General features: G+C 36.1%; 1 protein-coding gene across 4 annotated transcripts in view; it reads right to left on the reverse strand.

Annotated features, from left to right (window-relative positions):
• The window catches only part of DPYD (dihydropyrimidine dehydrogenase), a 352,519-nt gene that overhangs the window by 233,319 nt on the left and 91,717 nt on the right, over positions 1–27,483 (reverse strand). For 3 of the 4 annotated variants that reach the window (XM_013186603.3, XM_048067133.2, XM_067001566.1), the window contains 2 exons: positions 21,132–21,219; positions 9,630–9,791 (listed from right to left, as the gene is read on the reverse strand). In XM_013186603.3, the coding sequence (XP_013042057.3) occupies positions 9,630–9,791; positions 21,132–21,219 (250 nt within the window). Of the gene's footprint in view, positions 1–9,629; positions 9,792–16,080; positions 16,224–21,131; positions 21,220–27,483 lie in introns of those variants that run through there. The other variant, XM_013186607.3, reaches the window with a different exon arrangement.

The following is a 27,483-nucleotide window of genomic DNA, read 5'->3' on the forward strand; positions in this document are numbered from 1 at the left end:
AAAAGGTCTGAAATCAGATCTTTCACCCCTGTAAACCTTATCAAGTAGATGGAGCCATACTAACAGCAACAACAAGATGGTAATACAAAGTAAGCAAGATGGTAAAGACCTCTAAAACACCAAAAATTTCTTTCCAAACACGGTTCAGATTACTCTTATTACTAGAAGAATATTTTTGTGAATAATGCAAAGGATTGCAAAGCTAGTGAAAGGGCTCTGCTTTTTGCAGAGATATCCTGTGTGATCCCATATAAGTCACTTACGGTTTGACTATTTAGAGGCAAAAGGTAACCAGCCTTAGGTGGTTTTAAACTCTTATTAGGAATTGTCTCGTCTTCATCATTATATTTTAAAGCTAACCCCACGCTTTAGATATGTCCTCTTAGACAATTCTTCCATGATTTATTTCATGTTGGTTGATCATCTATTCCAGGTATTCTCCACTTTTCAACTGGGTATCCAAAGTTGTAGGCATACCTGAAAGTTAGACTGTCCTCTCTATGCCTCAGTTCTTCAACTGTAAAACAGAGAAGATCTGCTCCATTCTATCTTGACTATTAAAACTACTTTGGGACAGTCCCTGACCACTATAATGTATTTATACAGAAACAGGCACAATGGGCTTGTTGCAATGCACTTTATTTCAGACTTGCACTAAATCATTTTTTTTTTTACACAGGCATAAAGGTAGGCTAAGGCAGAGGTATTCTACATTCACTGAGCTTGACTTCACTGTTCTCTGCATGTACCTACATCATAGGGGAAGGAATTGAGTCTCTATCTTGTAAATACTTAAAAAAAATGAAAGAACAGACTCACAGCCCTTATAGGCTACTAAAGATCAGGAGCATGGAAGAGAACAGTTACATCTCCATTTTATTTTAGGCATTAGTGGAAGAATATTTATCCCAGGGAGTATAGATCTTTGTAACAGAAGCACAAAATCATACTGAAAGGATACAAGTATTCATTGCATTGGGATTCTCAGTCATATCACAAACTCTTCAGGGCTGCCACTGAATACTACCGAAAGACAGCATTTTTTCCCACCTATTTCAATGCAGGACTGCATTCCACAAGTACTAACTAGCCTGCTAAAATATACACATTGTGATTTGTCATAATAAATATGATATTTAAGCTATTTAATGTTTACCAAGTTTTTACTCTCCTTAGAACTTTAGAAGCAGGTTTTCCAAGTTAAACTTTGGCAGTTCTACTCACGAATAGAGGTTTTCATTTATGTTTTGAATCAATGTTCATTTTCTTCATGTGCACTTGAGCACTCAAGCTAGATAAACCAATGATTAGTTCCTTCCCCCGCTAAAATTTCTGTGTCAAATTCCACCAGTCTTTGTAAATTGACATAGCATTTTAACAAACTGCAAGAAGCAAGAGACGGATAATTGTTTTTAAAAAAAGAATCATTTAAACCTGACAATTCATACAATATGAGAAGGTTTAATGTGGTTATTAATGGATTTCACAGGTTGAAAAGCTTATATTGTTCTGTGAAACTAGACTGTGATAACCAAAATGCAATAGGATATTTTTAAAACATCTGCTTTGTTACATTCACATAGAAATGGCTTGAATGATACCAAATTTCCATTAAAATCTCATGCAGTTGTTTTAGAAGGCTACTCAGTAATGAAAATTGCATAACTTGCATATTTAATGTTTGCATTGAACACTGTGAATATGTACATGCTTAATACATTTATTTTGTTGTTAACATAATGATTTTTATATTTATTATTGAATAGTCATACCCATCAACTAATTTTATACTGAAACCCAGCTTTACTGTACTGCAGTGTTAAGCTCCAGGAACCAAGCACTCATGCAGGAAATGCTACTACTAGTTCAGGCTGAATGGTCAGCTTTAATTCTGCCCATTTGCAAATAGGGTGAAACTGTCTTTATGCAGCACAGCCAGCTTGTGTGGCAATATCTTACCATCTGGATTTCAGTGGCAGTTTTGCATATTAAGGCTGGCAGGGTAACTGTGTGAAAATAGCAAACTGCTTCAATGCATTTCAAAAGATTTTCACTCACTTCATGGTGAATTTTCACTACTCTGTAATTCACCTAATTAAATATCACTGAATTCTTCTGTACAAATCTTTTGGTGTACAAAGATGACTGCCTTGGTGGTAGTAAGTGTTTAATGTCACATTACATGCAACTGACCTCTCCGATTTGTCCTCTCCTTAGACTGTGATCAGAATGGCAAGTAAAGTTTAACACTATTGTCTTGCTCGTTCATCTTCCTCTAAAAAACATTATTTTGGTTTTGTTTGGATGGAGTTTTTCTTTTGCTTTGCAATGCTTTGTAACCAAGACCCATTCAGAAAAATCTGACCAAATAATAACTTTCAAAGCTCAGCATCTCAGTGGGAATTTCCAGACATTATTCCCATTATTCCCTTTCCTTCTGGTTCTCTCACACAAACAAAATAGATCAGTAATAGACATTAACTGCACATTTATTCTTTACCTTTTTATCAAATCATAGCCAAATATCATTACTTCACCACCCATGACCAAACTAAACCCACATAGATTTAGTCCACTTTTAATGTTTCATGTCCATTATGGTCCATAGAAAAGATATCCCAATTTACAAAAAAGAAAAGTCTCCACCACCAATTTATTAGAAAGTGGAATTGAAGAGTTCAAGTACTGAGTTGCAGAATAAATCCTTTTCTACTTCTGCCAGCATTAGACACCAGTTGTTCTAAATGTTTTCACATAGCTTCTCCTATAACAGTGTCAATGACCAGGCTGGACTCAGCATTTATTACACATACTCAGCTTCGAACCAAGAGCAGTTTCTTCTGACAGTAAGCTCATGCAAGATAATGGAGGTTTTATCCTCAAGTGTGATACAGTTTGGCCAATCAGAAACAGCTGATCTATTCTGCTAAAGTTCCAAAAATGGGAATGACTTCATAAATATCTTAGTATCCCAAACTTAATATATTTCAATTCACATATTTATAACATATTATATTTCCCATATTTCCATTACTTTCCTATGTAAAGCTATGAGCCCAATTGCTCAGTGTTCTCTCCAGTGCAAAATCTGGGGGTTTGTTCTCTTCTCCCTTATAAATCAAACAATTTTTTCCCTGCAGTGTTGATTTTTGCTCCAAAATATTCAGTAAACTCAACATAAAGAACATAATTCCAGTCACTGAATGCAAAAAAAAGTTTGTATTAAGGTTCTACAATATTACCAAACTAGCTGTTTTGATTGCTCAGCATCTGATTCAAGTTGAATTTTCCTGGAAAGTTTCAACCAACTAATTTTAGATGTTTTTCAAAAATACAGACAGGGAAAAGCGTATTGTTCTGCTTGTGTAATAAAATTCTGGTTCTTTTCTTCACTACACAACTCAAATATTAGCAAGCTTTGATGAAAAGATGACATTTGGCAACATGTGGCAGGTAACTCAGAAATACTTTTTGGCAGCCTGATGAAAATCATTTTATGGCATAGTGAGCATGATTTAAAAGCATGTAAAAAACAATCCAAATTATTACAGCATGTTAGAACTGTTATTCAGAATTGATATCAATATTTTTATAACAATTAGAATAAATATAAAGTAACTCACTTTTGTCACTGGAATTTTCTGATCAATATATTTAAGAGGCACATACTGTAGATATCCTTCTCCACCTCTTCGCAGAACTCACATATGGTCAGGCAATTTTACTCTAATTAACCTTTATTTAAAATTATCATTGGACTATGCCAAAGAATTTGATAAACAAATCAGTAAATAGATTGAAATTTTAATCTCTGTTAAAATGTAGAACAAACAAAACAATTACAACAACCAAACCTTTGCCTACGCCTATAAAAGCAAGTTTGGTAGTCTCCAGGACACACACAGAACATCACATTTCTAAAGTAAAAAGTGAGTATAATCACTCATTTTCAACACAAAATGTTGAAATACAAAAAAAAAAAAAAAAAAAGAGCAAATGGAATGGGCATTTGGAGAATTTCATCTTCTAGCAGCAAGTTTTGACTTTATTATTAAATTGTTTAGGTTCTCAAGGTGTAGTGTTTGTTTCCATGCTTAGAAGGTTATATAAATAGTTATTAGTCAGATTATCTTTAAATATCTTTCACCAAAACGATGAGGTATCAAGCAGCTACTGACGCAGCTGTTAGCATCTAGCTAATATTTATTTTAGGGTGAGACATATTAGTATATTCTGAATTATCAGATTTTGCTAGTGCACAGAAAGAAAAATATGGGCAATGTAATCAGTAATGTTTAGGAACTGATGGTGTTAATTTCACACTATCCCACTGGATATGTGTAGTCTGGTGTATATTAATATGGGGCAGTTGAATATTTAAAGGAGAAAATAATACTCTGCATAGATTTTAACAAAAATGAAGCAAATTGTGTGCTTAGTAATCATCTGGAAGCTGTCAAATTGTATAGTCACACAATTTCATATAATTGTAATGGATAGCACAGGAGGTACAGGAAGTAGTTTTTTTCTACAAACACGAGCTAGTTATAAAAACCAGTTGATCCTCCCTCCACAAGTAACAGTTACACTTACAATGCTGCAAATTTCTATGCAAGTAGCTGAGTGTTGACAAAAATAGGGCCTAAAGCACCTCTTTAAGGACTTTTCAAACTTACATAACAACTAGACATTCATATTATCCAGGTCTCAAGAAATCCCATGCATCTAGGACGTTACAGAGCCTACACCTCAAAGCTCATGAATCCCACCACTAAGAAGGACATAACATTCATTCCAATGCCTTAAAATTGTATGTAACATCTAAAGCGTTCTGTAGAAAAAAATATATAACTTGCCGAAACATCAGCAAGTCTTTCAGCATTGGCCTGAGAAGTCAAAACTCCTCAGATTCATCCCTGGAACTATTGCAAAGGCAACACCATCCCCTTCAAACTAGCCTAAAATTTTATAATTCATAATTAGAGGTTTTAACATGACTTAAAAGAGAAAATAACCTAAAGATGTGTTAAAGTAAAGCTAATACCAGAAAACAGTCATTTGTTTGTTTGTTTCTGTTTGTTCTGCTGCCTCAGCTCCCCAGAGCAATGCTCCTTGGCTGATGCCGCACACCCACCGGTGCAGGTGCTGGTGTGGGGCCTGGTGGCCATGTCAGGGCCCCACGACACCCTGGCTGGCAGTCCAGAGCCGGCCAGCTGCAGGAGCAGTGGCTCCATGGGAACCACCACCTTCACCCACTTACATTAAGACTGATCAATGTTGTCAATGCACAACTACAAGACGGACCCTGAGCCCGCTGTGGCAGCACACCCCACCATGGCCTTCCCTCCAGGCAGCCTCTGCCACCTCAGCCATGGTGGGTCAGGGAGAAGGGAGGGACCACAGTGCAGCCCACCTCTTAGCCCAGCTGTTCTGCTGACACGCAGCTAGATTAACAGCAAATAAACTCATACAACACATCTTTTACGTGAAAAAGAGCATCAAGTTCCCTTTTCCAACTGCTTTTCACTGTAACAGCCAGAACAGATCTCCAAAGGGAAACAAATGACCAGAACTGTAGCTGGCATGAGAGTCACAATGCCAAACGATCTACTATTTAAATCTAGTATGCAGAGATTAAAATAATATATTTTCTATTTAGCTTGTGCTGCTCCTTTCAGAATGATTAACTAGAAACAGAGGAGACCCTTTAGATCTGGTAATATCTACCCAGAAAAGCAAGATTTTGAGGACTTCCTAGTAATACTGCAACAGAATGCAATAGATCATGCTCCCTTTCCTACTGCAAGCTTACAAACTTGTACTCAAGTAACCAGTAATTTTAGTTTATTTTATGGGACTGACAGTCATATAGCTCATGCCTGTATGTATTGTCACTGCAATCTCAGTATATTTTCACTGAACTTGTGTTCCAAAACCAGAAATGCTTCCTGGTTCTAAAGTACTTGGGCAAAGGAGACAGATAAAGACATTAATATAATATTGACCTGTGCAGCAGCAGGTGTAACCTGCGCTTGACACTCATCATTTATAATAGTGAGCTTTAACTCCATGTTATTCTCTAGATGCAACAGTTACCGTGGTAACTGCATCCCAGTATACACATTCTACATCACAAATACAAATGGGTATTTCCTTTTTTTTTGTTTGTTTGTTTTCCATTTGAACATTTAATTGTCAAAATCCACATTATGCATTTATTCAGACTAGATTACAATTTACTTTGAAAATTGGGTTAACAGTTACAAAGCTATATGGAAGGACAGAAGGAAAAGACAGGAGGTGTGAGGTGCCATTTTTTTGTTCTACCGTATGCAAGACAAATATTTTACAATTAGGGAGTTTTATCTGCAGTATGAACAGATGATCAGTCATTGTTCAGAAGCACAAAGGGGCATACGTCATACCCATATATTTTCCATTTTAAACCCACATTCCTGCTTTACTGCAATTTTATCTTTTATCTCAGCTAGCAGTTGTGCCTTTTTATTATTACTCTCTCTCATAATGCAGCAAGTGTATGATCCTCAGACTAATTCCAAGTAAAAAAAAAAAAAGAAATCTAAAATTGGCATTATGCACAATGGAGTTTTCAGTAAATAAGCCCCTGTGGGACAAACTATTACACAGTGCATGAGAATTACCATGCAGCTCTCATTAACAGTACCACATGTTGCACACCTAAACCACACAATTTGCTAAGTTACTCTTATAGGTTAAGCAGTGAACATGCTTTGTTCACACTATATGGGCCAAGTCCTGTATTAGTAGTAGTAACACATGATTTTCTTCAGTATTTCAATCTATATTTTTATAGTAATTGTTATTTGGAAACACTCATACTATTGGGCTCCTTCAATTATACATACTTTTATAGTAAAAATTAACTGAATGAAAGCTAAAAAATATTAATTACAAAAGTGACTGCCTACTATTGCTAATTATGTGTACTACAATACATTCAAATTCTTTTTAAAATGGCAGTAATTGTAAAGGTTATTAATATCTGTACTTTTAGCAAATGTTTTAGGATACCACAAAAATAGTGAGGAGAATAAAATTTACCATAAAGTTATTTGTGTTAGAGTGTTAAAAGAACCGTATAGTAATTTTATTTTCTTAGAACTGCTGACACTAATATATCACTTTAAACAAACTTGGAGCATTATGAGGAAAGCCATCCTGAGCTATTCATCCTTTCTGCAATTTTCATATCAATCATTGTACTAGCACTGAGCTTTTTTAATAGATTTCTAAAGATTTTTGAAGAAAAATGGCAGATATTTAGCATTATCTATCAAGCCATAATTCCTCTCTATTAATCATAGCATTAGGGCTAAAAGGAGACACAAATCAAGTTTTAACACATATCACTTGCATTTGGTTCCTCAACAGTAATATTTCACTATTATATTTATCATCTACTTGACAACTGTTTAATCTTTTTTTCTTTTAATAAGTCTTCTGCCTTGCAACAAATATTAATTTTTTACATATATGGAATAAAAGCCATTAGAAGAAGAGCTGATAAAATCACCTCTTAACTGATAAAAAAAAAAAATACCTAATATATACGTAGAACAAACACAGTTCAGTGTCTGCAGCCTCATTCCTGCAAATGAGAACTTTGGTTCAAACTGTACTGATCCTTACTTTTGTATGTTCAAACCTCCAGCAAATTGAAGTGGACAGCTACTTAAATGACATGGGACAGAGAACGTTCAGCAGCAGCTAACAGGAAAAAAAAAAAAAGTTTAACAGGTGCTCCAGAAGCTTTTAACGTCTCCTGGTGAGAAGAAAGATGTACAAACAGATAGAGAGACCTGCAGCAGGTAGCAATATTTGCTCATCGAATCACGGCCCACAGCCACTAAAGGGGGTGTGAAGTCTACAAATGACAGCAGAGGAAAAAACTGGCCTTACAGACATATCATCTGTTACTTCCAGATTGATTCGCATTTCTATTTTGGTCTGTCCTACAAAGACATTTTCTCAGGCTTTGTAAAGGTGACTGGAATTTCATCATATGCTTGTAAATATGATCAGCCAAATGGCTCAAGATACAGAAAAGGGACACGCTCAAGATACACGAAAGGGACATATTAGTCATGGACTGTATGTAATCTCACCCATGTATATGTCTTTTTTTTTTCTTTTTTTTTTTTTTTTACATAGCCACTTGCATAAACTTCCTCACTTGTACAGACCAAAACATACTTCAGACAGATCAGAAGAGGTGCCAGCTGAAACCATGAACTTAGTACAACTTCTTAATGCCCTCAAAGGAAGTTAAATGAGCTGTAGCCTCCATCTTCTTCAGATGTAAATCAGATGTAAATCTCAAACATTAAATCCATACAGAAGTACATGTGCACCTCAACAGAAACCCTTGAGAAAACTTCCTAACATCAAATGATCTTGTTTGCTTCAGTGGCTAAAATATACACATGCATTTATGAACTAATAAAACAACACACAAACACGTGTGCATCTACAGCTACGTAAATAGATGAACACAGACGTCTATTTCAGGCCAATCTGAACCTGTTTATTTACTTGGTTTTGGCAAAAAAAAGGACAGTAAAATGTCTTAAATCATCTGAAACTTTTCCTTTGCCCCCAAAGAATATACAAATCCACACTAATCCTGCAGCTTCTCATATTTTAATTTTAAATTACTAAAATGTGTCCAAATTTCCATTTCTGAGAATTAAATGAAGCCAGTACTTGGACATGTACATTTCTTATTATTATGGATCCTCAGACTTGCAATATTTGTATTTGAAAATACTAAATTTAGTGTAAATTTTGGATTGATTCCTCCTCTCTGTGACTTTTCAAAAGTATGCATTAAATTTTGTACAAATCTTTTCACATAACAAAAATGCAAAAGAGCTGAAGTGTGTTCTGCTCAGAAATAAGTTAACTTCAAATAATAAAACAGATCCTTGCTACATTAAAAGAAAAAAAAAGGCTTTCAAAAAGGAAAGGAAAGACATCAAAGCAACTTATCCATAAAGAACAATTAAAACAAAATGAAACTTTTAACCGAGGAGATGAGAAAGCCAAGTATTTCTGAATAATAAATACTACCTAACCATCCAGCTGCTATGGGAGAACAGTTCTTCTTTGACCTCGAGACCTAGAATTCTTGCAGAGTGTGTGGTTTCACAGAGAACAGGGTTCATCACAGCCAAAGAACAAGTTAAACTCTGCTGTAAGAGCTGCCCTGTGCCCTGAAGAGTTCAGCAACTCCTTAATGTGCAGTTACTGAGGGAGGTACAGTTGATCTTTTTCCCTATGTGGCCTACTTCAGCAACATCTGCATTTTAACATGGCTTATATAAATCTTTAATTTTGAACAAATTGACTCAACTACTAGTGTTTCTAAAGAGTTGTCTTGTTCATAAATAATGTTATGTTCCTATGTTTCCATTGCAAAAGCATTTCTAAATTTCTGAATGTGCTGTAAGAAAAAGGATAATTATTTTAACTTCTTATGACTTTATTTTATTAGTACAGCTTTAAAAAAATCATTAAGAAAGGCATCCACCTATATAATACCTGTTGGTACATAAAAAGCATTTTAGGCATTTATGAGTTCTACCTACCTCAGTAGCAAACTGTTGCAATCCACCAATATTAATTGGTCCCTCCTCAGTAGCATACAAATTGCAGCCACCAACACAAAGATCTGATGTTGGACACACCATTCCACAAGTCAGGCCAAGTGGATTGTCGGAAAAAATCATTTTGGCAGCTCCATAATAGTTCTGAAGAAAAGAAAGAGGGGGAAAAAAAGATAGTCACATACCAAGAAAAATAAAATTCAATAGGAAATACAAAATATGTTGTAACTGCCTAGTAGAATACTATATACATATAATGAATAATGCTGACATCATTTAAATGTTACATAGAATTATTTCAAATGCACTGGAAAGTACGTCAACAGAGTTGTTGATTATGCAAAGACAACACTTCAGTTTGCAAAATGGTTATAACCATCTTCAGTCTTACGCAGTTGTAGGATTTTTAGTGGTTTAACAAATCTATGTTAGGAAACTACTGTGCCTGCATTATGTACTTGTAAATACTTTCTCCATTTCTAGGTCAATTAGGCAGTAGGTGAATTGTAACCTTTGTTGTAGATCTGACCAGACACTGCTAGTTAGATTATCAGTTCTTCATGACACAGGGAATTAAAAGTTTATTCTACACATTTGTACACACCATCTCTGCAGATATGCTTGTCCTTCACACCATGTCAGCAGTGTCAATTTTCCCAGACCTGTGATGAGAACAGGTTTCCTATGTAACTACCCATAGATTTGAACTACTGAATTTTTTGAACTCTTTTTCCTCATTCACAGACTGGCCAGGGCAAACGTTTTCCTGTTTCCCTAAGTGGCAAAACAGGGAAATTATGAAAGAATTTATTTAAAATTTACAACTTAACAGATTCTCAATATTTAGTGTTCAGCTTCAGAAAAGGAAGAGTTTCCTAATATATATTAGAACTAGCAAGATTTGTTTCCATAATAAAAAGGTAAGGAGTGGACATTCACAACCTCCTAGTGCCTAATATAGTCAGTAAACCCTTGATTATTTTAGACTGGGTAATTCTCTAAAGAGGGAACATCAGAGGAAATGCCAGGAGTGAAGTGAAGTTTCATTTAGAGGTTTAGAACTACTGACGACAGTTCTGCATTCATATTATATTTACATTAATGAAATTATAGTGTAATTAAAGCAAACCTTTCACATTCTGTATTTTCTTCCGTATGGTCAATATAGAAGCTTGCTTAATTATAAGCTATAGTTCCTTATTTTACCACTGCTCTCACCCCCCTCTAAAAGCCTCAACAAGGAAAGCCCATGAAAGAGGTGTTAATGCTGGAGTTTCCTTTACAGGCCACTGCAGTTCAGAAGATTACAATACCATACCAGCTGAGGTTCCACAAAAGTTTATTTGGTGAGAAATTAATACTGGGATCTCATTCCAGCTTTTTTCAAACTAGTAATAACTGAGGAATTAAAGATCAGTTATGTGTCCTTCTTCCATCAACCTCTTCCACACTCCAGTCATCATCAATAACATGAAACTGGTTTAAAATTTTTCTTTATCATTCTATCCCAGGACAGGTGGCTAAGAACAATGAGAAGGTGTAGACTTCAGAGGATATGAATTACTCAGTCACAGCAGACCCTATCTAATGCCTGAGACTTCTTGTCTGCCAAGCAGGCTAATGTATACAAGTGTTTATTTAAAGTTAACACAATCCCACACTGAGCAAAAAGCCAGTTATGAATAAAAAGAGACTTGTCAAGATCTGACAATATAACAAATGGCGTGTAACAACTTTGGTTTGGGGAGTTCAAATTCACCAAAAGGCATATTAAAAGACTACGTGTAAAATTCTTCAAGTTAAAACAGATGCTAGACACTGCTAGAGATTCCCTAAATAATGCTAACGTTTAAGCAATGTATTTGTAGACACAATGAGACCTTTTACTTACAGGTGTCAGTCTACTGCACAGCATGAGCCCCTGTCCATCACCTGAAAATATGAAACAGCTACCTAGGTGTATTTTCATAGGATTTTCTTAGACATTATTAAAATCCATTAAAATTCTAGTCCTAGGTGAACAAGCAATTCCTTTACACAACTATCCTGGGAGAATTCCTTTCAACCATTTTGCCTGTAATGCGCATGGACATTATCATGCCCATTTCTCATTTATTCTGATGTAAAGGAGCATTCGTTAAATGTACATTCCAGGTATTAGCAAAACTTTTTGCTCTGCCAGATGAATGTTACTGTTTTGATATATCAGAGTTTGTTAGGGATGTTAAAAACAGCCAGTAAAGACATTATAAGCTCAATTCAGAAGCCAAAACACAGAAGTCTGTTTATGTTGGAGATTTCCCTGACACACAACCACGCAGATAGCATAGGTGACAGTGGCAGTGCTGGAGACCCATGTCTTCCTGAAGCAGCACTCGAAGGCCAGCCTAAATATCCTAGAGCATCTTAACTCGCAATAGATGTCTGGTCCCCAGGCAATTAGATCTAGCTCTTCCCAAAAAATCCCCACTCTAAAGGAATAATTATAAACTAGTAGTGAGGATTTTCCTCACTAACTCAAAGACAAGATGTTTTTGAAAGAATTTTTGTTCAGTTTTATATTTCCCAAAGTATGAGAGATATTTTCCCTTCCTGTGTTGTCCAGGATTATTATTTTTGTTATCTTCAGCTCTGGTTCAATGGAAACAGTTACAATAACATGCATTTGCATTTAAGTAACTTCATTACAGATTTCCTACATTTTTAGGGTTTGTAATTAAAATCAATATATAAACCTAGTTATTATGCATAAAAACCAAATCCGTTAAGCTATTCCTTTTTAAAATTAATTTTATTACATATCTGTAAAGTATGTAAAGCCCTTGCACTTGAGCTGTGCCACTACAGGCAGTGTCAACACAGCTGAAACATTTCACTTGCTCTGCAAATTCAAACCAAAATCTGAGCACAACTATGCTACACAGCACAGATATATGAAGACTGTCACTAAAGCCATGTTACAGCACATAATTGAGGCTGCAGCAAGGTAGAGAAAGAGGAGATAGTATGTTAGAGTAGCACCTGACCAGATAAGATTGGACCAGGTTCACTGTGGGTATATGACTGAGATCACAGCTTACTGATAGGATATAGAGGGAAACCTATCTCAGGACATCATGCTAGAGTTCCGTAAGAAGAAGGCTGGGACCAGTATCCTAAAGGAGGCAATGCCAAGTGCTGACAACTCTTAATCTGGGGCAACATGAGTGTATTAAGGCAAGGTCCTTATCTGGGAATTTATGAGGAGTTGCTGTCATGATCATGATCTGCTGATGCTACCAATTCTAGTGGTAGCGCCTGAGCACAAGATGTTTAGGTACCCTCACTTCTTCAAAAGAGAGTACTGAAAGACATATAGTACATACTACCATACTAAATATTAAGACATCAGATGAAGTGTATCAAAGAGCATGTCTCTCCTAGTCTTAACATCCGAAAAGTTTTAATGATAAGCTAATTAAAAGGTTGTCACACCTGAAGTGCAGTGTTCCACAAACTTACACTTTTAGAAGAGCTGTAGTTCCCTAACTCTCCTCTTCCACACCCTGCCTCAGTTTCCACCTTTCAGAACACCAGCATAACCACTGTTCCCATTGCCACTGATACTGGTCACTGCCAGTGAAGGGATATGGCCACATGCTGCTACCATCACTTTGTACTTAAGTTCAAGAGTAAGCCTATCTGCAACCTTCCAGATACCCAGGGCAAAGCCCAGCACAGAGACAGGTCCGTGGGCAGGACTTCAGGAGCCCAGCTCCAAGTCGCTTCATCTCTTTGTCGTTCCATTCTATCTATTAATTTATTCTGCTTTCACTGTGCTGATTCATTATCTAATGTATCAAACATTATTAAAAAAATGTTTTCCAATACTTTACCAAAAAAACTGGCAGGAAAATATATTATTGTTTAGAAAGTTACACTAAGTGGTGTTATATAGACTGTGTTACACCACTGCAAACCATGAGTTACTACGGTAATAAATAAGCATTTGCAGTATATGTACAGTAACTTAAATGCTTTGTTATATGAACGCTTTTTCTTACATAACATCCTCTTTTTCCAGCTGAAAACATGTATTACTGATCAATTACCAGTGACATTAGAGGCAGAATACTCAATAGAATATCCACATTCCTGAAAAAAAAATATTATTGATCATTTTCATTTCACAAAACCAGGGCGTAGTAGGCTACACACAACACAGATATGAGACACAGACATGCCAAGTTGGTAACTACACACCGCATGCAGTACAGAGGAGCAGACCAGAGTTAAAGGGAGGCAGACTTCATTAAAATCACTAAGTTACTACAGCGCATGAAATGATGCAAACTATCTTGGATGCAAACAGTTTGGAGTGTTTTTTTTAGATGCTGAAATAATAAGACGTCTCAGTTGGCTAGTTTCTTACAGACGTCACAGAAGAAACAAGTCTAAAACTAGAATGTTTCTGAATTTTTTAATGAGATAAATGTCTGCTTGTGCTTTTGTTCATAGAATCTTCTTTCCTGTGCACTTCCGCAGAAATAAATTAATCTAACTGGATAGGATGTTTTGTGGCTTCCTATATCAAAATGTCAATAAATACTACATTGCTAACACAGGGAACAAAAACAAGCCTTAAACAGACATCAATAATCTGTGGAAACCAGGCAGAGGAGAATCTCCACATGTATCATTTGGAAGCATTATATAATTTGCATGTAAATTAGACTGTTTTTTACTTGGAAAAAAAAAAACTATTAAAACACATAGGATCAATACTGACAAACAAGAAGAAATTGCATTTACTATCAGGAAATGCATACAGCATCTTTACTTTCGTTCAATTTAAGAGTTTTTTATATAAATTCCTTATGCATCGGGGTGTTTTGATATGGCAGTTTTCTCAAAAAAAGATATTCATTATTGTGCTTTGTGTAATAAAAATGAAAACATTGACTTCATCAGGATTATGGGATGGAGTGAATACATTAAAAGAAAAGAAGAAAAAATAGTAATTTCCTCTTCCTCTGGGTGAAGTTTAAAAAAAGAGAGACATAACAAAAAATACAGGAAAATATCACCTCCCTCTATCCGTGCTCCTGTTCTGTGATGGCTTTCAAATTTGCTCAAGCTGCATTGGATTAAAATATTTTCCCATACCGAAGAACCACTATTTAAAGTACATTGTTATATAAGTAGCATTTTTCACATTGACACACACCAGTTAAAATATAACAAGAAACGCCTCCAGTCTGTCAGCCCCCCACCAAAATATCTTCCGAAGAAGAATGAACAAAACATAACAACTTACCAAATCATACATATTCTATATTATAATGCTGATGATTTTTAATCAATCCAGAAATCTTTCACATCATTTGACTTATGTCATCATAACAGGACTGTAATTTCACACAGTGTCACTATCTTTTTATGAAAAAGAACGGAAGAAATATCTTGTACTGTCATTTTGTCCTTTGTAGTCTAGAATGTGAGAGATTCCTTAATTGACATAGTGTCATCGCAAAAGTCTATTCTACATAATTACACTATGGCAACTGAAACCAGCTGTCAGCCATTCCATTACACTAAGTACAAACAGACATCTCAAGAAAAGTCACTGCTTCAAGTACATCAATTTAACACCATTACTACTTTCTCTTTTAAATGTTTTTTGTATTTAGTGACCTGAAATATAGAAAGATTAACACAGAAAGCTGAATAAAACAGCAATTTCAAAAGCCTGAGGCCTCAAAGTAGTACTTAAAGATTAATTGTGATGCATATCTGTATATAATTATTACCAATCATCTAGCAGCTTTCTGACTTCTACAATCTTTCACTGTATTAACAGTATCCCACTTACAGTATTCTACATATGAACTCATGATTTTCTATGTCCTTTTAAATGGCATAGAGATGTCCTTTGTTAATTTACTCCAAGTTCCTCTGGCACAGAAAAAACATCATTCTGTTTCTCTCACCTGTCCTATGCCTCTCACCACCCTTTCTCTCTTGCAATCTTTTCTTCATTTCATCTTCCCTTAATAATCCCACTGCTTTTTGTCTTTTGCCTTCCTTTGTCTACCCACTTTTCCTTCTTTCTCATTTCCAGTATATTGCCACATACATTTTTTCCTTTAATCCTTCAATCTCCCAAACTTCAGCTTCACCTTTACCCTTTTGGTAACCTTTTATACCCTCTAACTCCTTCCCTCTCCCATTTCTCCCTTGAAAACCTCTATTTCCTCTGGTTTTATTTTAATCTAAGAATTTCTCTAAAACTTAGTCTTGTGTTTCACAGCTATCCTGTACTTTCCTGGCATTCAGCTCTTACTGTACCATTTCCCTACCATCATTCCACACGGTCCAAACAGTCCTACAGTCCTATACAGAAGGCAGTGTGGCTTTTTAATTTTTTTTTTATTATTATTTTTTAAATGCTTACCAGAAGGCTTACATCCACCTATGAGGTCTATTAGAAAATGGTGGACCTGTCAGCTCAGACCAGGTATGGGAGAAGATGGTCAATCTGAACAAGGAGAAAACTGTTGGATCAGTCACAGAGGGCTGCAGAGACAAAGTGCAGTTTCAAGTACTGATGTCACAAAAGATACTTCTGCATCCCCAGTTCTTCATTATTAACTCAGACTATAAAGGATGAGTCACTCACTTTTTATGCCTGTGCCACGTAACACAACTTAATATCCCTATGCCTTGCCTTAACTGCACCATCAGTTGTTTTTCACTGTGACTACTCAACCATGAAGGTGTCCGGTAACAAAACCTCCAAGATTGTCTCACTGCACAGTACAAAGGCAGTGTACATGAGCAGCTGTTGCTCTTCAATGAGCAGCTTCCTCTGGCACAGACTTCAGCTTAACAGCAGGAAAGCTGGACAGGCAACAAGCATTTAGGCTGAGAGCTGCAGGATTCCCTGCTGATGTAATACTTGATTGTACCAGCCCTAAAGGATGACAAGTGTTGGAGCTCCATTTTACCAAACTCCATTTTACTTCTTGCTTTGACATATCAACACAAGGAAAGGAGGACACAAACTCCCTAAGATCTCTCCTGGACTATTTCAGAGGAGAGAATGAATTAAGGGAGAACCATTCTCCTGCAGCATCTAAATGTGATTTGTTTTTTTCCCTTAGTTTTTTGTTGTTGCTGTTTTAGAGGGGGAGATAATGAAGATGGCTCTTGTCTATTATAAAACAAAGAATACACACTTTGCAATGCGAAGGTTGTACATAAAGAGAGGACAGATGGAAGTCAGAACACACAGCATCTTCTGATGTTTAAAAACAAATGTAGTTACACGTGCATGGGGAATTTGAAGTCTGGTCTCCAAGAGATGCAACTGCAAGCAGTCAGTATGAACTGAGAAACAGTGACTGGGAAGACACAACGGACTAGACTGTACCTTTAGAAAGTGGAGTTGTAATCCAGTTTGTATGGAAAAGGAGAATGGAAGTTGTGGCCTAAAGTCTACTGAGTTGCAGTGGCCTAACACAATGCAGCATAAGTGACATCCTTTTTCTCAGAGGCTCAAGGCTCACTGAGCCTGGCAATTCAATTACCCTCTCAACCCAGAAACTACCCCTCCCTCCCTCTCCCTCTTCTACTCTTGAGCTGAGGTCTAATGGCAGAGCAGTGAAGAACAGCTACATTGTACGTGGCCTCTAAATATCTAAAAAGCCTCAGGCTTCAGAGAACAAGAATCCCTGACCTTTTATGATTGCTATAGCAGTTTTCCAGCAAAACAAACTACATACAATAGAGCTCTTAAATATCTGACAAAGTAATTCATTTCCAGTACATTGCTGTCTAAATACTCCATATTAATAATGAATAATGTTTAAATAAATACCTGAATACCATACTGCTTACTGCTTAGACACAGATGAGGAATTTATTGAACAGAATCTCCTCTAAACAGCTAGAAGGGTAACCTACTGCAAGGAGTTTCTTGAGAGAATAAGGAAGAAAGATTCAGAAGTGGGAGAAGAACTTCAAATAAGCCCAGAAACCCTACTTGGATTTCCAGGACTTACTGACCTTAAGTACCTGAATATTCTGCACTTCAGCTTTTTATTTTGTTTAGAAGCTAACAGATATATTTATAAACTATTGGATTAAAAAAGAAAATGTATTTACAAGGTGAAAACAACAAAAAGATGTATAATTTTGAAAAGCATTTTCAAAGGCATTTAACAAAACTTTGGCAGTGTGAAGTATACTTACAACAATAATGCAAAAATATTCAGCAAGTGTATTGCTGAATGATATCTGGATAATAATTTTAATACAATTTTAGAAGAAGTACAGCAAACAGCTATGGAACATGGTGAGAAATTACTTGTTGGTTCCATTAAAAACTTCCCAAATTATAAGCTTGAAGTTTCAATGTGTTTTTCAAAAATGCACTGTTCTTGACTTCTGTCTGCTCTAAAAGCAGATGGTGCAGGTACCTCAAACACCACAGCAGCAGAATGAAACAGAGGAGAGGACACTGCAGTACCCACCACACCAACTCCCCCAGGGCCAGGACTTCAAGTGAACCATTTCAATTTTCCATATCTCCCTCTCAACTTCCACCATAACTTTTCCACTAACTTTGTAGAAAGCAAGAGTTTCAAAGTGCAATATTTAAAAAGGAAAAAAGTAATATTAAACATATATACCTAGAAAAACATCCTATTAATAAAGGAAAATGTAAGAATGTAGTGTTACTCTTCCTGAACAGAATGTCATAATAGAAAATTTCTATAAAATGCATTGGAAGTAAATTCAACAAAAGAAAAACTCAGCCTAGCAGAATGCAGCCATCAAGACAAGGTTGGGTTTCCTCTAAGCAGCATTACTTCCCTGCTTGGTACATGAATTACAGGAGGTACAACCATTGATGTGGAAGCCATAAACAAGCAAGATTTCCCAGCCTTGTTGCTCAGCCCATGACCTCACCTATTTGCTAAGCATATTTGATATTTTTTTATTTTTTTTATTTTTTTTTTAAGTCAGAATTCTCTGTCTCAGAGAAATGCTCCCATAACTATGCAATACTGGATTTCTCTTTTGTTTTAGGGTAAGGAGAGAAAGCAAAGGGTCAGCCTGCATGTAAACTTCTACTTGAAACTGAATTTCATAGATGCAGTGCTGATTTTAGGCATGCAAGTTCCCATCCAATTATCTTGGCTAAGAGAAACTGACTATCTGACTTTTTAAAACTTCCTGCATGTGAAAGTGTCCTTCATTCTATGCAATTACCAGGCATCAACATGAGGCAAAAGCAGTTACCAAAATCACAGTATGCTCTTTTATAAAAACTACAGTTTCTTACTGGATATAGAAGCTACTACTAGGGATGGGATTCAAAAAGAAAGGCTGTAAGTACGTTTCAGTAATCTGAGACACAGGTTTTCCCCTACGGAATCGTAAGTCTCCTAAGAGAATAGCAGTATATTGCAATTCTTTTCTAAAGCAGGATTTTCCAATAAAACATCAACTGATCGGGTCACTTGTTCAGGGCAAATGCAGAGTCTTACCTAGCATCTGCAACTTCCAAGATGCTTTTAAAGAGTTATCAAACAGCCCAAACACTACAGGGTTGACCTGCCTCACCGACCATCAGACAGGTAAAATCTGGCCCTATTAAAACCTTGCAGAGTGCACCCATTGGTGTCAGCAGGGCAAAGACTTCACATCTATAAGGCAGATTCCTGTTATTATTCTAGTACACCTTTGCCAAAATATAACTCTCAAAGCTCTGCAGTCACCCCACCTTGACTTCCTCTCCTCTGTAATGGATTCACAGAATTCAGAATGAATCAGCTGTTAAAATGACTTACCCTTTCTGCCAAGTCACAAAAGGGCATTATATTTCTGAGGCTATGAGAATTTAAAAGACCCACCAAATTTCTCATTTCAAGATGCTGCTGGTGTCAGTTCTTCAGAAATTTTCTGTTGTAATTTTCAGTTTGCCTTCTTATTCTTTACTCCCAGCTTTCACGTTTCCATACTAAGGCCCCTTTTCTTTCCTCACCAATGCATCACCCTATCCTATCCTAGGCAGTAACACAACTAACCCTTAATCAAGAAAGACCATCCTGGTAAAATACTTTCATAAAATTTGCTTTGCTTTTCCTAGAACTACAACATGATCACAGGATGACACTAACAGTTTTGCTATTGCCTTGTACCTTCTCTGTTCAGTTCATCTCCTTCATAATGCCTGGCAGAGGTAATAACAAGCAATATGCTCCATGCTATACTATGGTCGCAAACAGATGCCTACATTCATAAATACAAATGCTACACTGACAAGGTACAGATAATATAAGAAAACTGTCTATATGCAGATGCCGGGCATAATGCCAATTCCCACATCAACACACAGTTGTATTATAATTGATACATGTATCTTAATATCTCCTCTTATCCTAATGTTTCTTGTTAAGGTGCAAAATTTACCAGTGTTTTCTCCCCAGAGGACAGAGCACAGTATAAGCAATGTGGATGTTGGCTCATGCACGGCAGCACTGCTGTTGCCCACTTCTCTCCAGCTCTACCCACGTGGGCCCTTTCAGTTGCATCCAACAGCAAGATGGGCTGGAGCATAACATGCGGCCAGAAAATCTTTGTATCACCTCCTGTGGTTCATGAGTTTAGTTGGGCTCATACAGATAAACAAATCACACTGCTGCGAATGATTCCACAGATGGGAAGTAAGTTTTTGAGATTGCAAGGGGCAATAATATCCAGTCATCTTTAGACTATCCCAGATAGCCCAATGAATGTTGTCATATCAACTTTGCAGTCATTTTTGTTTATTCCTATTTCTTACTGTTAAAAGTAATATATAGACCACAAATGAAAATAAAGTTTTTAAGCTTTCATTATTATTACAGTAAAATAGCCTATTAAGAAAGGAAAATATACAGTACCTCCAAAAAAGGGGGCTCAATTTGTTCCTGTAATATTTTACTGCTAGTCTAAGTGACAGTCCACATTTGCACTAGCCAGAGCCTCTTACTATAAAGTACAACAGTGAGAAAACATTCCTTGAGATGACCACCTTCATGTCAGATTTCTGCCGAAAGCAAATTTAAATTATAATCACTTGTTAAACAACAATAAGAAAAATATTTAATGAAAGAAAAGTTTTGTAACTCTAATACCTCAGGTAGCAGCAAAGTTAAATCACTGCATTGTAATGCTCAGTTTTTGTTTTTGTTTTTTTTTAATACCATTATGCATGAAAACCATCAAAAACAAAAACTTTTCAGCAATACTGACACAAAGAAGTAGATTTGCAATATACACTATCTGTTCTAGCACAGAACAGCAGTAAAAATAATTAAAAATTAGATTACTTGAATTTTAAACTATCTGTTGTAAACATTTTACAAAGATAAGACTTGTAATGCAATCACATTAACAGAACTACAAGCAATCACTGCTATCTGCTTCCATGTACTACGGCAAGTCTGATTTTACCTTATTTGCAATACTTGTGATGAATGACTTGATGTCCAGATTAGTTGGGCAACTCTTCTGACAGGGGGCATCTGCACACTTCAAGCATCTACAGGAATAAAAGAAAATGTGTCACAGAGACATGGAATACAAATGCTGCCAATAGCATAATGTTTTCAAGTGAGTGTGGTAAAAGATAAGTCACAAGCGAATAATACAAAGCATTTTCATAAAATTTCTATTTAAAAGCTCAAGTGCTACATGATCATTATCAAATTAAGTTGCACAAACATTAAATTCTGTTGACTCCACTTCACAAGTGAAGTGAGTAGGGTGCAGTTACAAATGTGGACTATGCACACTAAGTATTAGGAAACAATGTCCAATTATGCTTTTTTTTTTTTTTCTCCTGGAATCCAAGATCGCTAAACTTCTGACCATTTCATTTTCCCATTTGAAAAACACCAATGCTGTGAATGAGAGTTTATTAATGAAATTCTGCAAGTGTTACTGTGGATTACATTCTAGAGGTTGGACAATTAGATATACTAAATCAACTATTTCCACAGAGGAAGGAACTAGTTTGTACTGTATGTGCCAAAGAACAAGAATGGCTGGTAAATTTTCAAGTCACTTTTCTATGAGTTTCCTAAAATATGTCTGTGACCTTTGAAAACACTTCAGTATTCCTAAGCATACTCCCAACTGAAATGCCTAAGACCCTCTTCTTGTCATCCCTAATGACAAACTTTATCGTATATTAAAACACGCAAATTTTAAATAGGAATGATTTACAATCTGTGCCTGCTAGTCATGCATGGGGGTTTACTGGTAAAGTTGTTTGCACAAGTCTCTTCTAAGAAGTAAGCCTTAAGGGTTGCCTGCGTAAGTTACAATAAACAAATCTATCACAAAAGGTAAAAGTCAGCTGAAGAATGAAAACGGTTCTCTAATAAACACAAAGATATTTGCATGCAATTCTTGGTTCTACATACCAGTGATTATCACAGGTCAAATGCCACACTCCTAATTCACTAAATTATTCCAGATGCTCTTTCAATACAGTTTTACTAATGCGCAGAATTTATAAAATTTGTAGTTTTAACTACTTTTTGAAAATGAAATGTTTCTTTTTTTTTTTTTTTTGCATATTGTCTGAACATGACTACTTACAGTCCCACAACTCTACCTTAATCATCATTACTTAGTAGTAAATGATGCTGCACAACTGGCTAGGACAGACTACTTTCAAACATAGAGAAGTGCAAGAGTCCTACAGAAAACACACACGGAAATGAAGAGCAAATTAAAAGAGAATGAACAAGCCTGAAAGACCTGAAGTGAAAAACTGGTCTAACTTTGTCAGTCACATGCATTGTTTGTGTTTTTCTCCTCCAGTTAAGGGTGGAATAAGAGTGAAAGCAAAGCCAAAGTAAAAGATGAATTAGTCTTTAATCTTGTCATTCATTGTCATCTAGCTGGGTATTGCAGCCACCACGGCACCAGTCATACCGCACCTGAATTTGAAGGTACATGTGGTAGCACTGTTTGGATTTCCTCACAGATCTATTCATGGGAAAAGGGTCCGAAAGGAAATATTTAAAGGAAAATAGGTCTCATGGACAGCAAAGGCAGGGAAACGTGGTAAAGCCAGATTCAGGTTCAACACCACGGCAGGCTGCTAGTTCAGCTAGCCCAGGATGTCAGAGGGCTCATGCAGAAGAGCACCAGCAAATTTAGCTGTGGTAGTTAAATACACTGCTGCCCAGCACAGCAAGCATATGTTATAAATGCCTTAACCAGCAAAGTCAGGCCAGTGGGGACCCCAAAAGGTGCATGTGTCCAGAGCACTGAGTCATGAGGATGCTCTTAGCATTCTAAGCAGCCTGAAAGACAGAAAAGTTCTAGTACTAGAAGCCAGGAATATAGGAGATACACTAGATAAAATCTGACACTGTAAGGGCTTGGATGATCATTTTGTCTGTGTAGGCAGTAAAGAAATAATAGAAGCAGAAAATCATACATTTAAAAAAAAAGGCAAGTATTCCATTATGACTTCTGGCTCTTCACATTCCTGAATGTGATTCACTTTAAAATGCAGCAGTCCTATATCTAAGACCAAAAGAATAACACTTAACATAAAATACATTTCTGTGGACTATGTATAGAACAATCTCATGTCAAAACTGACTAGAATGGCACCTAGCAGGATAAGCAGTGCACAGCTTTCCAGTTGTGGCTATTAAGCATCTTTACCGAATTGTATCTTTTTTGAATTTTGAAATGGTTCACAAATAACAGCTGTTGAAAATGTCAGCTATTTAAAGGGGAGGAGGGAGGCAACACCAACTTGAATGTGAGCTTTTGGGACGAGGGGAGGGTGTCATGAATATGCCAGTCCAGACTTTCTCTTATAATAAGACCATCTTCCCATTCTCTGAGCACTCTGCAGACTAAAGTGCGCCAGGCTGCCATTAATCCCACTTATCACCCTGACAGCTCAGTAATTACACTCCCACTATAGCTAGGTACTGGAAGGTACTGTAGGCCTAATAAAACATCAAGCACTGTGCAGAATGCATGCTGGTGAGGTGTTTTATTAAACTTGGGGGGATGATCATCAAGTGACATTCATGTTGACCTATTTTTCTATTTGACAATAAATTATGCTTTGACCATACCATAATATATATTACAAACTGCATTTGCTGTACTAAGGAGCAAAGGTATTGCATTCTGGTGAGCCAGGCAAAAAGTGTAAATACAATAGCAGAATCATTCACCGGGAAGTTTTTACATAAATTGCTGCAAGTGATTGATCCTTTCAGAAACCACAGGAAAAATACCATGCTTAAGGGAATATGCTGGCAATTACCATGAGCCTCAATTCAACATGCATGTTCCCACATGAAGAAACATTAAGTATTAAATTTTTTTTAACTTTTCCTTTTTCTTTAACTGCTTGCCCATTCTATAAAACCCCTTCTTGCAATTTACAGGGTAATTCCATTACTATGGTTTTAGTTCAAAAAAATGTAAAGAACAAAGTAGAAATTTAAATTAATTTTTTCTAATTCGCCTACTTGCTTCCATCAAATATAAGTGAAGAGCTACATGCTCACTGCTAAAAAGAAATATCTATGTTTTCAAGTAGTCATACTATTCTGGATGGCGTAAAGACACAGAGCATTAGACAAAGCTAGACCTATGCTAATCTCCAAGTAGTTTTGGCAGCATTTGTTAGTAAAATATATAGGGAAAAGCTTCCTACTGTCAGAAAATACTCTAGTGTTTCTCCCTGTTTGTTCATGGAACAACATCACCTTTAGAACCATATAAGCTATGCTGAGTCTAAAAAGATACTATATTCACTTTATATGTGTATTTATTCCCATGCAAAAGGCAACACCATGGTCTTCGTACCACTAACCCCGGTCTGAGGAACTCAAAGAAAATTAATGATATTTTTCATTTTGAAAGCACTTAGCTGTTGGTTCAACTCAGTTTTATTGTGAAATGGTAAATTAAGGTAGATATAAAACTCCTAGAAATGCTATGCAAGCATAGCATATTTATATAAATATTTATACAAATATTATCATTTGGCATAGCTTTACAGACATGCCTGTGACTATATAACAACAGAAATCCTTGTTTCCCACACATCTAAACTCAAAATTTACATCTCTTACTGAACAGTGTTAAATTATACATATGTATCCCCAGTGAACTTAAAATCTTTAACTTTTTATTTTAAGATATTGCAACACTAAAGCTATTTAACATTTAAGGTAAGCCTGCTTAAATCTCTTACAGGCACAAAATTATACATGCAAAGGATACTTATGCAGTAGCCCAATATTATCAGCTCTCAGGTTTGTACCTAATAATTTTGTCAATGTAAAATAAGCACCCAAAACTGTGTGTACACACAGAAACTCATTCAATCTACCTCTAATAGCATAGGTACTAAAAAAGCAAAACCAAAAATAAGCAAAAAAAAAAAAAAAAGGCAACACAGCAGTAGATTCCAAACATCTGAAAGTAATAAAAAGGGAAAAGGCACTTAAGAAGTAGTGAATTTTTTTTCAATGCAATAAAAAAGGAAAATGAAATAGACAAGCTGCAAATTTCTGGAGCAAATACTACCCTTTGGGGGAAAAAAGATGCAAGAGAAATATAGAGTATGTCTACATATAAATAAAAGAAGAGATAATAAATGAGGGGGAAAAAGAACAAAGACGTAACAAATTTCTGTACCAAATTCTTTCCTTTGGGATAGCATGACACAAGAAAATTGTTCTACACTTTTGTTTACAGAGGCAAGAAAGAAGGAAGTCATAGAAAAAGCTAATTTTCAATTAACAATTTTAATTGTCTACTTGTTGAAATATTTGTAAGTATCCTATTTTAAAGTCAATATTTTTGACCAACAGACTAGCCCATAACACGTCTTTGCTTCTAAACAAAGAAGGGCAATTTAGCTACATCATTACCTAAAACTGCAGTGAACAATTGTCTATCTAACTGGCAATAATACTACCTAAAGTGCAATCACATGTATGCTGAAAGGCCAGGACTGAAATAGATAATCTGAAATAATGTTCAGCAATGGATCATTAGTGATAACCTATCAAATTTTCGTATATCACAAAACAAGCTAAGTTACCTTTATCATGGTTACTGCTGGCAGAGGCTTAGAAGCAGATTAAATCCTAATCCATTTATGTGGGTTTCTGCAGGACAAACACTAATTTTGCAAAAGGGTTTCCAGGTCTGTAGAAGTTTCTAAAGCTTTATCTGCTACTCAGAAAGATAGCCCACCTAAGCTGTACATAGTACACAACAATATTCAGTATCCAATTCCTGACACTTCGGCCAACTAGTTTTAAGAGAATGGTAGAGCTGACTCCACCTAACAAACTGGAGGCCAGTTAAAGTTCCCAATGAAGAACAACCCCAAGAATGCTGATGTCAAGACACTTGATTCTAAGTCTCTTGTATCCCTCTCTAAACTGAGAGCTGGGGACACTTAATGGTGAAACAAGAAAACCATAGGTATGGGAGAAATAAATCTATAGTTTCCAAATAAATCTACAATTTCCAATGTCAGAAACAAAATTATGGTAATGTCTCAAAAAAAAAATAAATCCTTGGTGCTTGGTATAGGAATAATGCTCTCAGCTTGTATATGGACATGAATGCCAGTGAGTGTCAAATTTAGTTGTTGTTCTTCCATCTCAGTGGTGGATTTAAATGGACTACATCAAGCATGCAGTTCCTGACAGGTATCTTCACTAACCTATCGTACACTTCTCATGTGAAACCCAAATACATGCTTTTATCTGAAGTAGTTATTCCACCTCAGCCTCTACAATTAAGATCAGAGTGAACCTCTGATTCTTTATCTGAATGTTATTCTTTCTCATTTCTTGAAATCACGCCCAAAAGACAAAGATTCTTCCCAGTTTACAAGTGTTCTATGTTTTGGAAGGGGCTATTAAAAATAATAATCTTCTCTTTCTGCTCCATAGTATATCAATGTTGCTTCAAGTCTGATTTTTAATACTACTGTTGTTACTAGGTTTGCATCTGGTAATGTAGCCAGCCAGGAAGTCAGACTTCAGCCCTAGATAACACAGACAGTAGCTATGGGTTACAGCAAAATGAATGTATCTTCCTTCACCAGGAATTTTACATTCTGTAGCAGCAGCTGCAGTTTTGGTGCTGTCTGTCACAGAAGACTATCATGGGAAACAGTACCTGATGTCCTTGGGAGACTCCGGGCCTTCTCCTCAACTTTTGAGTTATTTCTGGCCCCTTATATTGTGGCATCTCTCTAATGACCTTTGGTTGGTCCCTTTATTGATATTCTCTCCCAAATTAGGGTGGTATTGCCATACCTCTTCAAAAAGGTTGTATTTAAATTGCTACATTTTTGTCGTTCCCATGAACAACAGCGTAGACGTTGGTGTCAATTAGCTTAAAAAATTCAATAAATTGATTTTTTCACTGGCTTTAAAAGCAAGCTGGGATTTGGTGGTGGTGTTTTTTGTTATTGTTGTTGTTTTGCTATTGTTGTTTGTTTGGGGGGTGCTTTTTGTTTTTGTGTCGTTGTTTTTAACAAACCTGTTACATTTGCACATTTCTTTCTAACCATTTCTTTAAAAATCCTCTATGGAAGAATCAGCTGACTTAGTTTACTGCAAACACTTCCAGCTAGGCTTAAGAAGTTTAAAACAATCCTATGAGAGCTCTGTATAAAACTACAGAATTTATGTAGTGGCACATAACACACCAGATGTTGCCAGATGTGTTTAAAATAAGAAGTAAACACATGTAGTACTTGAATTTTTATTTTAATATGTTGCAT

Source organism: Anser cygnoides, chromosome 8 (genome assembly GCF_040182565.1).
Source record: "Anser cygnoides isolate HZ-2024a breed goose chromosome 8, Taihu_goose_T2T_genome, whole genome shotgun sequence".
Taxonomy (NCBI): Eukaryota; Metazoa; Chordata; class Aves; order Anseriformes; family Anatidae; genus Anser; species Anser cygnoides.